The sequence below is a fragment of the Leucopleurus acutus genome (genome assembly GCF_964270905.1).
Source record: "Leucopleurus acutus genome assembly, chromosome: 16".
NCBI classification, from domain to species: domain Eukaryota; kingdom Metazoa; phylum Chordata; class Mammalia; order Artiodactyla; family Delphinidae; genus Leucopleurus; species Leucopleurus acutus.
In genome coordinates this window covers 39,423,285-39,440,120 of record NC_139158.1, presented here as the reverse complement: position 1 = coordinate 39,440,120, position 16,836 = coordinate 39,423,285, and the positions used below count along the sequence as shown (strand labels likewise).

General features: G+C 47.7%; 1 protein-coding gene across 2 annotated transcripts in view; it reads right to left on the bottom strand.

Moving 5' to 3' along the window:
• The window catches only part of PCSK2 (proprotein convertase subtilisin/kexin type 2), a gene marked incomplete at both ends in the record, with an annotated part of 213,656 nt that overhangs the window by 2,785 nt on the left and 194,035 nt on the right, over positions 1-16,836 (bottom strand). For both annotated transcript variants that reach the window (XM_082856430.1, XM_082856431.1), the window contains 3 exons: positions 3,985-4,212; positions 12,605-12,705; positions 14,668-14,883. In XM_082856430.1, the coding sequence (XP_082712556.1) occupies positions 3,985-4,212; positions 12,605-12,705; positions 14,668-14,883 (545 nt within the window). The remainder of the gene's footprint in view (positions 1-3,984; positions 4,213-12,604; positions 12,706-14,667; positions 14,884-16,836) is intronic.

The following is a 16,836-nucleotide window of genomic DNA, read 5'->3' as shown; positions in this document are numbered from 1 at the left end:
AGAGCCAAGCCTTGGTTCTATGTTGCCCTTGGAACCAAGGCAAAGAACCTGGGAGGGCTTGCTGGAGCTCCCCTGCAGCTCATTGATAAAGGCAATACTCTCCCAAGGAACTTAAAATATACACATAAACAGTCTCATGGACCGTGTGTGCTCTGCGTGGACTCTGATGCTGAATCATGCATCCACTGGCCATGGAGATCCAGTGATGGTGCAGGGGCAGAGGGTCCCCAGCACCAGGTTCTGGGGAAATCATCCAATTTGGTGGAAAGCAGGCATTAGGCCAGCTTTGGAGATGTGAGTATGGCAAGCCACTTCCTGGGCCTCTCAAAGAAGATGCTACTTACTCAGAACAGGATCAGAAACATAACAGGTGAGCTGATAAATGATTAACGATCACATGGGCTCCAGCCCCTGGGCAGAAAGCTAGATGGGTAGACTAAAGGTCCAGTTGTGGGTAAGGAATTTGAACTTTCTGAGCTCACTTTCCTTACCTATACAATGGGGATATGACTTCCTACCTTGAAGAGTTGCTGTGAAGATAAATATATAGACACACACTCATATACGTTGTACATTGACAAATGTCTAGACCAGTGCTGGCCAACAGCACTACCAATTCCTGCAAGGATGGAAATGTTCTATATCTGTGCTCATACCGTAGCCACTGGCCACATGTGGCTTTTGGGCACTCAAAATGTGACAAGTATGAGTGAGGAACTGACTTTTTAATTAATTAAATTTAATTTTAGTGATCAATGTAAATTTATTTACTTTCACTAAGTAGCCACACGTGGCTAGTTGCTTCTGTTTTGTACAGCACAGGTTTAATTGTTGAGAAAATAATTGGAATTTTGCCATCCACCTGGGCAGGTTGGCGTGGGAACATGCACACACACCTGTTAGGATTTACAAATTGTCCTAGAAGCCTTGGGGTTGGGGTGTGTGCCAGGGTCGGAGGCCCCTCCGGGGACCCCTCGGCCCCTGGGAGTCTGGCTTGTTTAGCGCCTGGGGGACTTGCCTGCTCCCCAAACTCCCATCCCCACCTGCTGGCTGAGGGCCTGGGGCCCTGGGGAGAGGACATTTAACTGCACTCTTCTTGGAATGTTGTCACTTTGAAATTGACTTGAATTGTGAATTCCAGAGGCAGCAAGCTTGATAGAGAAAAGAGAACACCACCCCCTCTCACAGGCGACCTGGCGTTCGTTGGTCGGGAGAGGCAGGGAGCAGCTCTCGTGAATTTTTCTTGCCCTCTTCTTGCTGCTTTGTATGTTCTGACTTTCCTCCAGTGCCGTATATTGCTTTTAGAAGAAAAAGAGTACAACTCATTCTTATTTTAAAAGAACAGGGACAGGTGCTCAGGAAAAGTCAGTTTATCAGAAGGTTGCAGTAGGAGATGGCTGTTTGTGGAACCAAAGAGGCTCTTCAGAGACCCTGATCTAGCCACACAGCCACGTTCGGGAACACACTCGCTGCTGAAAATGAGGCGCCCATCAGAAGGTGTGAGCTACTCTCTGAACTTTCAGAAACAAGTACAGAAGCCTGGTGCTCAAGTCCTAGAAAGACAAACATGGCTTGTGTCTTTGTCTTACTGCATGTTGGTGCAAAATGAGGGCTCAGTGACTTTGTGCCTAGAAGTAGGCGTTGCTTCCCAGGGGGCCCTTGGAATGCTCTTCGGGTTCTCAATCCTCAGCTGTATGATAAAAACTGTTATGAAGCCGTAGTTGTTTTGCTAGAATAATAATAGTAACAATGACAGCTGCCCTTTCCCGAGTATCTAAAACACCTGCCATGTGGTTGTCACTGAAGAACACTCAACAGGGGTCACTTGATGTTTGCTCTGCCCCATGTCACAGTGTCAGGTGGGCATTAACCCCCACAGAAGACACTGCAGCTCAGAAGTGACCAGTCCACAGCCACCCGGCCAGCAGGCTGTGGCCAAGCACACCCTCCGCTCTACTATGCTGCTTCAGGCATTCGGATCAGGTTTGAACGTTGATCTCCAAATTCACTTAAAATCCGGAGTTCACCACAGTCTTCAAGGAGCTGAGTGAACAGGGGAGGGTGGAAGTGGCCTGTGCCTGACAGCATGCTCTGGGGACACGCTGGCCGATGGGGCGGCCTGGGCTTCCTCTGCTCACGGCCCTCGGCTGGCCCAGCACAGATGCTCACAGCCAGTTCTATTTTTCCCTTTTATTTTAGCCAAGCATCCTTTACAGACTCTCCTGATAAAGTCTCCTTAGAAAATTGCTTTTCGAATTGACTGCTTCTCTGGGAAGATGAGTGCTGAGGAAACTCATAACCCTAACGGTTGCCACTCACCTGCTCAGAGGCCGTTTCTGTACAGCCCTGCATAGAAAGTGGCAGCTGTCAAGCCTGCGGATCCCTCCGTCCCAGCCCCTGAGAAGTTGGATTCCTGCTGATAGGGCTGCCTCTACCAGAGGCACAAGCTGGCCTGGGCGTTGCCCTCACGACCCCCTGCCCAGCCTCTGAGTTCTTCCATGAGCACATCTGCCCCAGACCTCACTCACCTGCATCTGAGAACAATTCAGGTGTGGCTGGACAAGGGGACACAGAGCGCTTCCAACAAGGCTGCCTGCCCCCTGCCCCTGAATCTCCCTGGCTGGACTGGTGGTCCTATTGCCACCGTGTAGACATCTTCCTTGTGCCCAGGTGATGCTGGCTAAATGTTCATTCATTCATTCATCCCACAAATATTGATCCCATGACTACTAAGTTCCAGGCGCTCTTCTAGGCCCTGAGGACACACCAGCAAACGAGACAGATGAGGTCCCTGGCCTCCTGGAGCCCAGCTGAGTTAGTGCTGAAATAGCTCTCGAGTTTCCTCTCATTAAAATAATGCTGCTGACACCACCCACAAACCTCCATCTTCTGGACCTTACCCCAAACCTTAGAAATAAGAACCTCTGTGGCGTGGGGCATTGACATACGTATTTTCACACACCAACCAAGAAATCCCTCTATACTTTACATTTTAAAAATTGCTGTCACAGTATATGTGTACATGTGTATTTTGTTTGGAATAAAATTGTCTCAACTAACAGAAGGTCATTTGTGGAAGGTAAATTCTCAATGGATTTGCATAAAAACCTGTAAGAAATATGTTTTCTATATAGACAAGAACATCTATAGATATTGTGAAATAAATTTAACCTAGTGAATCAACTGAAATATAATAAAAGATTTCTCCAGATTAAAAAAAAATAGTGCTGCTGCTATTGGATAAGTTCCCAGTTAGTTGTGAGCCATTGGGACGGTCACATCTCAGGGCCTCAGATTCCTTAACTAAAATGAGGCGTCAGACAGCCTATTTCCAGTGTTGCCTCTGGCTCCAAATTCCAACCTGTACCTGGATTATGACAGAATGTTCAGTGCACTCGGAATTGGGAGAGAAACGGTCTTTCATCTCGGCATATACGTTCCGCATCTCCCTCTCCCCTCCGCCCCCCCAAAGCACAGAGCGTGAGGATCAACAGAGACCCATCCTTCTTGTCCAGGGCAATTGCGGAGAACAAGGTCTGACATCAAGGTGAACCTCGACTAAGCAGGCCCCAATGCCCGTTCCCCTAAATACTGCAACCGTGCCACCTTTCTGTTAATCTCGAATGTAGCCAGGAGGCAACTAACTGTACATCCTGCTCTGGTCACACTGCCCACGGTCCCCACCTGCTGTGGCCCAGCGTCTGCAAAGGCACAGACGCCGTAAGTCTTCCCCTTGGCAATCCCTCTTTGTAAATCTCTCCCTTTTTGCAATAAGGGAAAGAAGTTCCAGGCCCCAGGGCTTTGTAGACTGGATACTTTGGAGTTGTGCAACACTGCAGCTCTGCCTGGAAGCTGGTTGTCCCTGAATCAAATCCAGTGCATCTCGGGATGACGCAGAGAGGGAATCTGTTATGGTCACCAGTGCAGTGGCGCCATCTCTGGGTATTTTCCACAAACAGCAGTAGAACTGCTGCCCCCACTTACTCAGGGTCCTGCACGGAGCCTCCCACACAGTGGAACCTCTCAGGCACAGTTTTCCAGTCTTTGGCCATTTTCACCATGGCGCCTGCGTCAAGCACCCCGTAGCCAAAGAGGTGATTAAACTCCAAGCCGACCCCATTCCTCCGCCACTGATGGACCTCGTCATGAAGCTGGTTCCGTTTGGAGGTGAGCACGGTCAGATGCTGCATGTCTCTCCAGGTCAAACCCAGGCTGGGTACCGGAGGCAGAGTGTTTGAGAGCAAGGGCGGGGGAAGAGGGGAGAGAGAGAGGGAGAGAAACACAATGACTAAGGTAGGACATAGACCCCTGGTAAGATGTTGAAACATCTATGAACCCACAAGTCAAGGGAGGATTTCCATGCACTACTGAGAATATAGGTATAGATATATGTCAATTAAAAATATCTTGCCTTTCTTACTTAAATACATTTCAATTGCGATATCTAACACACACTGGAATGGCTAAAATGAAAAAGACTGACAATACCAAGTGTTGACAAAGATGTGGAGCAACTGGGTACTTTGGTGATGGAAGTGTAAGTTATTGCAAACACTTTGGAAAATGGTTTGGCTCTATCTTCAGATCTTGCCCATGCACTTAAGCTATGGCCCAGAAGTTCCATTTTTAGGTATGTATCCAACAAAAATGTGTGTATATATTCACCAGACATACGTATTGGAATGTTCATAGGCCTAAACTATGAAGTCCTCAAATGCCCATCCACAGTAAAGTGAATAAACCAATTGAGCTGTGTTTATAGGAGGTGGAACACTGCACTGCAATGAGAATGAACTACAGCTGCTCAGAATAACAGGGAGCTCACAATTGTGTGACTCTCACAATAAGAATTCTGACCCAAAGAAGCCAGACACAGAGGAGAACATAGAGTATGGTTCCATTTGTTTAAAGTATAAACACAGGCACAATGAATCTGTGCTGTTAGAAGCCAGGTTAGTGGTTGATCTTGGGGTGGCAGTGCCTGTAAGGGACACAGGGGGCTGCTGGGTGCTGACAGAGTTCTGTTTCTTGATCTGGGTGTTGGCTACGCAGGAGTGTTCCATTTGGGGACATGAAGCTGTCAGTTCTTCAAGGGCAGAGACAACAGCTTCAGCATATTTGTCTCCCAGTGCCCAGGACAGCCCTCAGCATAGTCTTCGTTCAGCAAATAGACAAGTTTGCTTGCAGACTTGTCTTTGGAAATTAATGTCTAATAGTCTGTGCTATTGACATTAGTGTCAATGTCTGTGCTTTTCAAAGTGTAAGTCATGACCCGTTTGTGGGCTAGGAGGTCAACTGATTGCACAGGCTATGTAACTGGGCTGCACAGTAAAACTGTCTGGTGGGAACATTTAAAACTCCACTGCTCAGGCCACATCTCAGACTATTTAAATCAGAATCTCTGGGAGTGGGACCCAGGCTTTGGAAATTGTTAACACTTCCCAGGTCATTCCAGTAGACAGCTGAGGTTGAGAACCAGAGATTTAATGGATGGGGCCATCACAAGTGGAATAGAACAGAAAAGAATAACAGTGTGCACGTAATATGGGAAACTGTGTGTGTGTGTGTGTGTGTGTGTGTTTGCACGCACTTGTGTGTGGTATTGTAGTATGTGTTTGGGTTGCAATGCAAAATTAATTTCTCACTGAGAGTCACGGTCACAAAAGTTGGAAAACCCTGCACTACGGTTCTCCTTAGAATCAAATGATTCAAAGAACACCATCACTCATTTGATAAAATCTCAGCACAAGCAGCATTCATTGGTTCAAAGCTTCAAAATAGAGTCAAAAGATGATAGTGATTCAGATGCTCTTGAAATGCAGACCTTTAAGTTCTTTTCCCGTTTAGGTTTGTACATAATATTGAGGAGAGGGAAGTCCAGGAAGACCTTCAGCTTTTTTTTTTTTTTTTTTTTTTTTTTTCCGGTACGTGGGCCTCTCACTGTTGTGGCCTCTCCCGTTGCGAAGCACAGGCTCCGGACGCACAGGCTCAGCGGCCATGGCTCACGGGCCCAGCCGCTCCACGACATGTGGGATCCTCCCGGACCGGGGCACGAACCCGTGTCCCCTGCATCGGCAGGCGGACTCTCAACCACTGCGCCACCAGGGAAGCCCAGACCTTCAGCTTTTAAAGAGACAGTTTCAAGGAAGGTCAATGCTTATTCGAGAAATTTAAGAACATATCTTGGACATATGGTCCCCTGGACATATGGACTAGGTGAACAGTGTGAAATTTCCTGAAGTTGATTATGGCCGAAAGCTCATTGTTTTGCTGGAATAGGATTCTGAATTCATTTAACTCAAAAGTGTCGATAAACGAGGATCTGGTGACCTCAAGGTGATCCAAGGGCTGGCTGGCAGGTGGAGCATCTCTCATCTTTGCTAGGGGTTCTGCTGCAAAAATGAGCCATGCTTCTAACTCCACTAGATGTTTCTCCACGGATTTATTCTCATCGGGTCCATAAGAGAGAAAGAATGTGCTAGAACAAGGATGTTCTACTTCTAAAATAAATCAGAGCGTGCCCCATACTCCAATGTCACTGAATTTGTGACACCATTTGAACAACCATTTGCTTATGTCTGAAAAGTATAACAGAGTCCCTCTTATTTCCCCATTCTGAGCAACTTCTGAATTGACCGAAGATACTATTGTGTAAAGTAATTATTTCATCAACGTGCTTTAGGCTTTAATCCTACCATAGCAGCTCAAGGATTGTAGGTGATACCTATTAAATAATAAAAAATAAATTTACAGAACATCTACAATATAAAAGTCACTGTGTTCAGCGCTACAGGACAAGGAACATGACATTTTCTCAAATATTTTATATGATAGCTGGGAAAGTAAGACAGATATATGGAAAGGTATCATGTCCAGGCTCTGCACTAGTTCTGGGCAGGTCATAGGAAGGTCCCTGCCCTCTCAGAGCCTACAGCCCGGGGGACAGACAGACACCTCAATATTTTAAAATGCCAGGGGAGCCAACAGTGGAACCCTGAGTTGTCCCAGCCAGGGAGTCTCACAGACTGTGGTCCTGCATCAGAACCGCATGGGGACTCGTGACAGATATGCATTCCTGGCCTCAACCTCAGGTCTCTGGAATCGGCCTCCTGGAGGCTGTGGGCCTGAGGATGTGCACTCAAGACAAAGCGCAGGTGACGCTTCTGCACACGGGGTTTGCGAACACGGGTCTGAGATGGCGGTTCACAACCTCGTCTGCACATGTGAACCAACGTGAACACAGTGACGAAGTCAGACAGGGCCCAGAGATGCTGATCCCGTGGGCCTGTCCAAGCATCTGCCAAAGGCTCCAGCAAACCTGCTTGGGGTGGGGGCGGGGGTGGGGGGTGGTTCTTAACTTCCTGGCGGCACTGGGGGTGCTTGTTACAACTGCAGCTTCTGGAGATTCTGAGTCTGTGGACCTGGCGTGGGCTTGGATATCTGTTCTTAGCAAGCACTCCAGGGATTCTCAGCAGCAGCAGCAAATTTGAGAAACTCTGGTCCAGGGGGTCAGCAAGGGTCTCTCAGGAAGTGGTATTTTTAGCTAAGGTCAAAGGGATGAGTGGGAGTGACTGAGTAAACACAGGGAAGGGGAGTTCCTAGGGAGAGAAGGTTCTGGAAGGAAGGATCTAGAGGCGGGAGAAGGCACATATCAGCACAGGAGGTTGGGAGCCCTGTATGAGTCAGGGAGGTAGAGCCAGGAACAGAGGCGGAGAGGATGACACAGTAGAATGTAGGGACTTTATCTTAGTGACAGACAGGAAGGGCAGAGAGACCCGTGATCCGATCTCCAGAAACATCACCAGGGAGGAGGAATCAAGACGTGGGACTGGAAAGAGGATGCTGCAGGAACCTGGCCCACAAACAAGTGACCACAAGGAACGAGCCGCGAGCAGTAACAAGGCCATGTACGAGGAACCCCCGGTGAACTATTAGTGAAAATGGTGACATCTGTGCAGCTGCAGGGCACCTATTGGCTGGGTCCAATCGCTCATAGGACTCTGTGATGTTCCGGGGTAAACGTTCAGCTGTCAGCAGACTGGTCCTAGGCCACTTGGGATGGGCCATCTGCCTCTCAGTTCAGAGAGAACATCTCCGGAGGTCAAAGCCAAACCCATGGCTTCTAGCTAAGATGTGAGGACAGGCCAGGGCTCCAAGGAGAGAGGTCACTCAGAACCTGGCCAAGGTGGCAGCCGTCTTGAGCAAGAGAGTGTGGGATCTTGGAAAAACCAGTGTGAAGCCCAGGGAGAGACTGACCCCGCATGGCTGGAAGAGGAATCCTGCACCAGGGAGACCTCGGGATGGGCTGTTTCCTAAGCCTCTAAAGCTGGTCCTGGCAAGTGAGTTTTTGCCTGTGAATGATCCGTAGAACCATATCTCCTACAGAGCCCTGCACTTACGATTGGTGTACTAACTTCCCACTGGTGCAAAATAGTGCCCTTTTTTTTCTTTTTTTTTTTTTGAGTTCCCTATTTGTGAGGATTACCCCTGAAAGACCATTGTTTTTCAGAGTTCTTCTATTTATGGTATCAAATTCTCTGGATTCCAATTCACATTTTCCTCCTGATAATCAAGACAGCAAAGGGAATTTAAGGAGAGAACAGCTACAAAACTACATTTCCCATCCTCCCTTGCAGTCTGGGGTGGCCATGTGACAGTTCTGGCCAATAAGAAATAAGTCCCTGGGTGATTTTTTGAAAAATTTTTAAACAGGGATCACTCAGCTGGTGGATTTCTTTTTTCCCTTTGCTTTTCCCCTCTTCCTGCCTGACATGTAAACATGATGGCTGGAGCTCCCGTGGCATCTAGATAACATGAAGGTGTAGAAGAACAGAAATCTAGAGACAGAGTCCCTGATTCTTGGTGGCCACCCTGCACTTGCCGGGGCTCCTCACCTCTGTATTATCTTCTGCATGACAGAAAAATAAACTCCTTCAGAAGAAACTTATTAAATAAAATTAATATTCTATTTAAAATATATTGTTACTATGCTATTAAAAAAAAGGAAAAGAAAAGAAAAATAAATTCCTGTCTCAGTTTAGCTGTTGTTTTTTGATTTCCTGTTTTCAGTCTAATACGGGCACCTAGTCAGAGGCAGAGTGCGATGTTCATATTCCGCAAACGGCACCTGAGTGCTAGGTTCATAGAGCCCTTGCCGTACTCCTGGATGCCACACACTCCAGGCCACAGACCAGCACGGGGCTGGCTGCTCTTGCAGTCCCTGAAAAAGGCGTTGAAAAGACAGATTCCTGGGCCATTCATCCCTAAGGATGTGATTCAGTGACTTTCAGCTGAGTCTTGGGAATCTATCATTTTCAAAACTCCCCAGTGCTCAACTTCACTAGTTATCAGGGAAATAAAAATTAAAACTACAGTGCAATTCCACAGAATGCCCACAAGAATGGCTAAAGTGTAGAAGACAGATAATAGCAAATGTTGGCAAGGATGTGGAACAGCTGTAACTCTCATACACTGCTGGAAGGAGTGTCAGCAAGTGCACCAACTCTGGAAAACTGCTAGACCTGCACCTGTGTATACCCCATGACCCAGCTTTTTGAATCCCTAATATACATCAAACAGAAATGCGTCCACATCTTCACCAAAAGACAGGTACGAGAATGCTCACAGCAATGCTACTCACAATAGCCCCAGTGTGGAAACAACCCAAGTATCCACTTATACAATGGAGTAATATTCAACAACAAGTATGAACTACCTATAAGCACACGCAGCAGCATGGAGGAATCTCTCAGACATAATCCTGAACCGAAAAGCACATACTGAGACTTAGGTAATGGTCTGTTTCCTGACTTGGGTGCTGGTTACACGGATCTGTTAACTTCACAAGAAGTCTTTGAGCTGTACCTAATATTTGTGCACTTTTCTCTGCATCTAGTAGACTCTGATGGAGCTCACATGAAAAAATCCATCCCTTGGAAGGTCAGTTTTGGAAACACTGCTCTAGTCCAGTATATGGGCCGCTTTACTGTGGATGGTTCTCCTGGGTCACAAGTTTGCCTCTTTTGACATCTACCCCTCAAACCCAGCTCAGCCCTCTTGAACCATCCAGAAAGCCTGGGTTATGGAGAGAACCCCAAATATTTGAAGGCAGCAGTAACTCCCCACTAAAGAAATTCTTCGGAATTTCTCTGATATTGGTCTCGCTGGGAAACGTGAGCAATGTTCCCGACAACAGAAAGGTATTTTCAAGCATTTGGCAGAAAAGCGTTTTATGAGATTAAACCACAAGGTGATGACTGGTCAGAACAGAGGCGTGGTTTCCCTTTGTCCCCTGGAGCCATGGGGGTGGTCATTCTCCCTCCTCCGTAGTCCGGATGGGAATTCATTTAGACAGGATAATTTATTTACTGTATTCAAGTTGCTTTGGAAAAGCTGTCTTATTGGACCTCTGGGTGGGAAACAGCCCTCGACTGCTGCCACATATGTCACCAGGGACTCCCAGCTGCCTCATGTGAAGATAAAGAGAGATGAGCTGTAGGAGATGAGCTGTAGGAAGTGTTCGTGGAGAGTCTTTCCCTCCTCCGCCCTCCGGGCTCTCTCCTGGGGCTATTTCATGCTGAGCAGTGGTTTCAGCTGCTGGCTGTTGGAGCCTTTTGGCCCACAGAGAAGACTTGGAGTTTACTTTCCCAGGTGGGGCTCTTAGCCAACGGCCAAACAGTACAAGAATATGGCAGCCCAGCTCCCTTGCTTTGATGTGGAACAAACTCTGAGGCATAATTTACCCTCCAGAGCTCTCCCTGGGTTCAGGCTGAGGCCAGAACTTCTGAAATCGCATCCTTGCTCAGCTTCTTCCCCAGCCCGAACCTGCTTCCTCTCCTCCCCAGTGGTCTCTGCCGGGATCCCTCTCTTAATAAATCATTTGCATCAAACTCTAATTTCAGGGCGTGTTTCCAACTCAGGTGATCGGTGTTCTGAGGAATTTTTGAGGACTGGCTCCCAAGACGGGCTTGAACCCCCTACTGCCAGGTATCATTTTTTCCCTCTTTATGGCAATAGACAGCACTCAATTCATGACCATTGCTCCAAAACAAAGTGTGCCTAAGTGGTGATTGCATTCTCTTCTGTAAGGAAATCTGCAAGTGTGCTAAAGAGTGGAGACTAATTGGTGCAGAGCCCATGCATCTGTTTAAAGTCCCAGCAGCCTGCTCCATTACTTTGACGTATGTAAGGGGTCACTTTGTAGGCATAGAGGCCTGGGAAAGTGACTTTTTGCTTGCCAGAATCTAAGGAGACTTTGAGTCAAGTTCTGCCCTCTTAGATTTAAGAGGAGGCCAGGAAGCCCTTCTTGTTCCCTGTCCTCCGCAAGGCTCTGCGGCAGGCAGCAGCCTCCCTCTGCTCGTCTGCTCCCAGCTGGAGTGAGTGAGGCCAGCTCAGACTCCAGGACCCAACAGGCCCTGAGACGGACAGCTTCATCTTCAGGAAATGCACATAATACGTGAGTAAGTTTTGGTCTCTGTGCTTAATAAGAAGGCTTTGACCAGTGTCCATCTCTTCTTTCCTAAAATTTCCAACTGACTTCTGTTAAAAGAATCAAAGCTTGGCCTGGTCCAAGAGAGAAGTCACTCCCAATTTGGGGCCTTATCTGTAAAAGGGGGATAATGATGTCTTTTCTGCTTAAAGGCAGAGGGGTTGGACTAGATAATCTTTTGAAGTCCTTTCCTATTCCAGGAATCAGCTCTTACCTCCTTTGCAAGTCAAAAAATGCACTGCATATGTGGAGAGTCAAGCAGGGCTGCCTGAAGATTGTTGCTAGAAGCTCCGGTTGCCTAGCAATGGCTGACAGGGACGGGAACTCAACTTCCCTTCCCCAGGAGCCTGAATTCAACTTCTTATAAGTTGCTGGTTCTGTATTCTTGGATAATTTCCTGCCTAGCGGGCATTTGCACTTACACCACATGGGTGGTGCCTGAAGCCACAAGTGCATTGTTCAAACCCAAGGCCAGCCTCTGGTTTGCACTGAGAGAAGACAGGGGAGTGGGTGGGCAGGGACCTCTGCTGATGCTCAAATCCAAGGTGGGTCCAGCTGTACTGACCTGTGGCCTCTGCGGAGGTGGTGAGAACAGAGGGGATGGTCTCCCCTCTCTGGTAGCTGGATGGTTTCCCAGCAAAGCCCATTTCTTGGTCTACGTTGTGTGACTTCGCCCACCTTGTCTCGGCGTTAAAATGAATTCAGCCTTATAAGTGAACAAATCTGGAGCGAGAGCATCCTGTTTAACACATGTCTGAAAACCTTGCTGGATACCCGGCTTGGCAATGGTTTTCCTTCATGTAGCTGTTTGGGAGCATTATTAGAGTAAAACAGCCACGGGATCCATAGAAGATAAAAGGGTGTTTTCACCAAGAAAACATCGATGTGCCCCTATGCGTGGTTGGATGTTGGGCTCTTGTGCTCTCTCAGGGATGTAGTTTTGTGGTATGTGTGTAAGTGTGTGTGTGTACCATTTAGCAATGCCCACCAGAGTTCATTGGCCCTGACTATTTACTGACTCTCACACCCACTTTTGCCTCTGGGGACACCTAGGTGGGGAGACATGTCTCAGTCCACCCTGCAGAACCGGCCCTTGGTCCCGAGATGGAAACATACTTAGCCTCTAAAGCCAGTGCAAACACTCCAGCTGCCTCGGGAGCAGCTGCGGATGTCCCAGAATGCCTCAGGGTGCAGTTGCCGTACAAATCTGTGGTTGCCTGGAGGGGAAGATAGTGAGTAATGAGTGAGTCACACTGCCTTAAACCCAAAACGACACGGAGCAGAGGATTTTCTATTTCTTTTACTTAAACTCTGCCTTGTTCTGAAGAAGATTAAGATGAAGGTAAGGATAAGATTAGCACCCATGTATCTATTTTGCCATGCATTTTATCTGAGTTTCCTAGTAGCCCGTGCAAAAAGGGAAACACAATCAGTTATAGTTACAGTGTCCACAAGATAAAAGCAAGTCAATTGTTCATAGAAGCTATCTGCAGCTATTCTAGAGACCAGAGAGACATTTATCTTCTGGATCCTAAAAGGAAACATCATAGGTGGAAAGTGACAAGCCAATATCACCACCATAGTCAAAGCAATGGTGAGTTTTGTTGCATTGGGATTGGCTCAGAAAGCTCAGGGCCAGTCCATCAGCAATTTCCTTTCCCTTCAGGAAAAAGGGTGGCATTCCCAAAGAGGAAAGACAAAACAGGCTCAGCCACAGTTTGCCTAGAGGGACAGGCCATTAAAGAGAAGTGTTACATTCTCTACATCTAAAATCCATGGAGAGAATCTGGAACACACTGAGCGACACCTCTGATACATGAGTGATCACCCCAAGGGAGGCTGATCAACTGAGTTTTAAAGGATTTTACAAAGAGAAAGTCCCCATTTGCAGTGTTTGCGAGAGCCAGGGTTTTCATTAAGATCATTTATAAGCTACGAGAATACTCCTTCCTCCTGTTTGTCTGTAGGCTCCTCAAGTGAGCCTATTATTTTGGGGGACAAAATACCAGGGAGGTTTAAAAGCATCTACTTGCGGAAAATGACAATATTCAAAGAGAACTCAAGGCCCCTCCCCAGCCGTAGTAGAAAGAGAGTCATACACAGGCGCTGAGGACAAAGTGACACCATTGGGAGGCTCTTGGGGCAGGGAGGGGAGCTTCTTCACTTGTCCCTTTCTGCCCATGTAGCTTGTAGGATGAGAGAGGTGAAACCTCCTTCTGCTTGGGAGGAGCTGACACGATCTCCGTCCTCCCCAAGACCAGGGGGAGCCCCAGGCTCATGGAGGGAGTCAGGCTAAGGTCTGTGTCTCCTGTAGGCAAAGGGCTTCTCCTGGGTCACGTGAGAGCCTGGCCAGCTGGTCAGGTGGAGCCCAGGCAGGCACCTGGGACTGCAGGACTAGCTGGTATTGGTGACTGTGTTCCTCCCAACCCCAGAGGAGGCAGTGGCCGGGCAGGATGTATCTCAGCAGGACTCCTGAACCAACCACTAAATTCCAGGCTTGGAAGACTGAGGAAAGGCCCCTATGCGAGTGAGATACCAGAGAGAGGAAGAGATCCCAAAATGCTCGTTATGCTTTACAGACATATATTTCTAGGGGCCTTGGAAAATTCACTATTAAACCTCGGTGCCCAGGAAGGAAGAGTTGCTCAAAGTGCAGTAAATAAGTCTGTGATTCTTAACCTTTTTGTTTTCTCAATCATGGACCCATTTTAAAATACGATGGAACACACTACTCTTCCTTTGAGAAAACACACATGTGCCCACTTTGGGGGGTTTTATGGACCCAGAAAAGTCCGTCCGTGGCTGCTATTTTTAAATTGCTGTAATAAATGGACGAGCTCTTGGCTCAGATGGGTGCAGGTGTGATGCCCCAGTGCTTAACATTAGTTATCCTTATAAGTGGCGTGCTGGGGGCAAACCAGAGTCCGTCATTATCTGTAAGCCGAAACAATGAACAAGAAAATCGATGGCACATGAGCGGGAAGGAGGCCATCACGTTCTTGTTTATCGTCGGTCTCTACCTTGATAACAAGGCATCATCAGCCTGGAAGAGGGTGGATCTCCCCCGGGGACAGGCCCTGACTCTTTGAGGGAAGGGGGGTGGGGAGCTCCTCCTCCCATGACGTCACTGTGTCTGCGCATGACGTCAGGAGTGTCCACCCACCCGGCCTCGCACTCACCACTCCGGCCTCGGGGTTGCGCTTGCGCCCGTTGCTGAAGGTGGAGGCCAGGGTGGAGGAGCAGCTCTCATCGTACAGGGCGGTCCTGCCGTCGTTGATGGCCGAGTTGATGGAGATGGTCCACATGCTCGAGGCGTAGCCGTCGCAGTTGCAGTCGTCGTAGCTGCCGCCGTCCCCTGAGGCCCACACGTAGATGCTGCCTTTGCCCCCTCGGCCCTGGGGTGGGGGGCGACAGGGAGAGATGCGCGGGCTGCAGGGGGTCCCGCCAGGGCTGGGGTCGGGGTCCGGGTGGGGACCTGGGCTTCTTCAGCAGCTGAGAGCAAGGACTGGCTTCCTTTCTATCTGCCCTTGAAAACCACTATCCTTCTGGCCGGGCACCGTGAGAATTTTTCTTTTCAGGAAGGATTCAATAGAAAAGTCATCCGAATTTACAATTTAAGCTGGGGATAACAACGTGAGAAAAACTGGAAGAATCTCCTTAAAACTGACAAATGAACTGCTTTTAAACATAGTACATTCTCATGGTAAAAAGTCAAAGTATATGGAAAGGAAAATAAAAAAAAAATACGCCTGCATGTAATTCTTATATATTCTTTCAGGCATTTTTCAGCAAAGATGCAAATGTACCTGTATATTTATATCAATACTTAGCCAAATAAGATATAAAAGATATTTATAGCTTCTATTTTATATATTATATATATTTTATATAAGTTTACATATATATGTAGATATTGTAAGTATAAAATACACATTTTACTTACAGATTATATATATGTGTGTGTGTGTATATATATATATATGTAATACACTTTTTTTTACTCAGTTGGATCATACTAGAATTCTTTTAAGCAAAATATTATATATTGTACCTGTGTAAGGGAACACCAAATATATAAATATAAGAAGAAAGTCTAATATGATCAAGTGAAACATACAGCAAAAATAATTTTAAACATGACGTGCACAGTGATTACTGCCATATGCTAATTAGTTATAACCAGCAAGCTTAGTTGTAGGTACCTACAGTTTGCATTGCTTTTCTGTTTAAACCACTTTCTTAGTGCTTCTGTTTTTCTTTTCCTGTTCTCTGTCTTCTAGGAGAATTCTCTCTGCCTCCACAACCTGGAGTGGCCATTCCTTCCGGCTTCCTATCTTCTGACCCCAGGGGCAGGAGGGCCGGGCTACCCTGCTTTGACCCGCAGGCTGGGTGGGCGGTGATGAGGGCAGGGATGCCGTGTGGCAGGTGAGCAGTAGGTGTCCAGCCTGGCCAGGACTCTGGGTAACCCTCTAGGGCGAGGACAAAAGTAGAAATCATGGCAGAGAAAGTCTGTCCCTGCATGGCCACCAGCGGTCCTCGGTCCTAACTCAGTGGTTTAAGGGCGGCGACGCCAGAGGAGAGAGGATGGTTGGGTCACCGCCAAAGTCTCTCTGCCTTCTGACAATGAGAAGTGACATTCTGATTGCTTCTAACAGGACTTGGAGTTAATTAGTCTGTGACTGACTGAGTCAATACATCAACAAAGGTTGATTCAGCCACTAGCTGAGAACTGTCTTCAGCACCTTGATATATCTGTCCTGGAAAACTCTATCCAAACGAGCAACTGCTCCCGGAAACCAGGACACAGAGGGAAACAAACGTATCATCCTTACAGCTGGTGCAGGGGATCACCCTCTCAAGCAGACTCAGATTTGGGCTCAATGTCGGGAAATGGCACCCTCGGAAAGTGAAACAGACATGAATCAGGGTAAATGGGTGAGGCTGCCACCTGAGGAAACTTCCTCTGAACCAGCCCACAGGTGGGCTGCTAGTGAGACAAGCAACCTCCGCTAAGAGGAAACCAGTGCTAAAAGCGTTCTCAGTTTGGTGTAGGGAGATGGATCGTGACTCTAACTTGTCCGGCTTTCTCTGTATTCATGCCCCCTTTACTGTATGATTTGCAGCCCTGCCCATCAAGAGGAGAGGTCCGTTTCCCACTGCTTGAATCAGGGCTGGCCTCCTCTCTTGCTTCGGCAAACAGGATGTGGTGGGAAGTGGTGCTGTGTCGGTTCCAAGCATTGGTTTCAAGGAGCCCTACCCACTTCCGCTCTCCCTCAGAGCACCATGGGAACCAACCTGAGTTAGCCGGCTGGTTGATGACCGACAGTCCAGTCAGGTTCACTGTCACA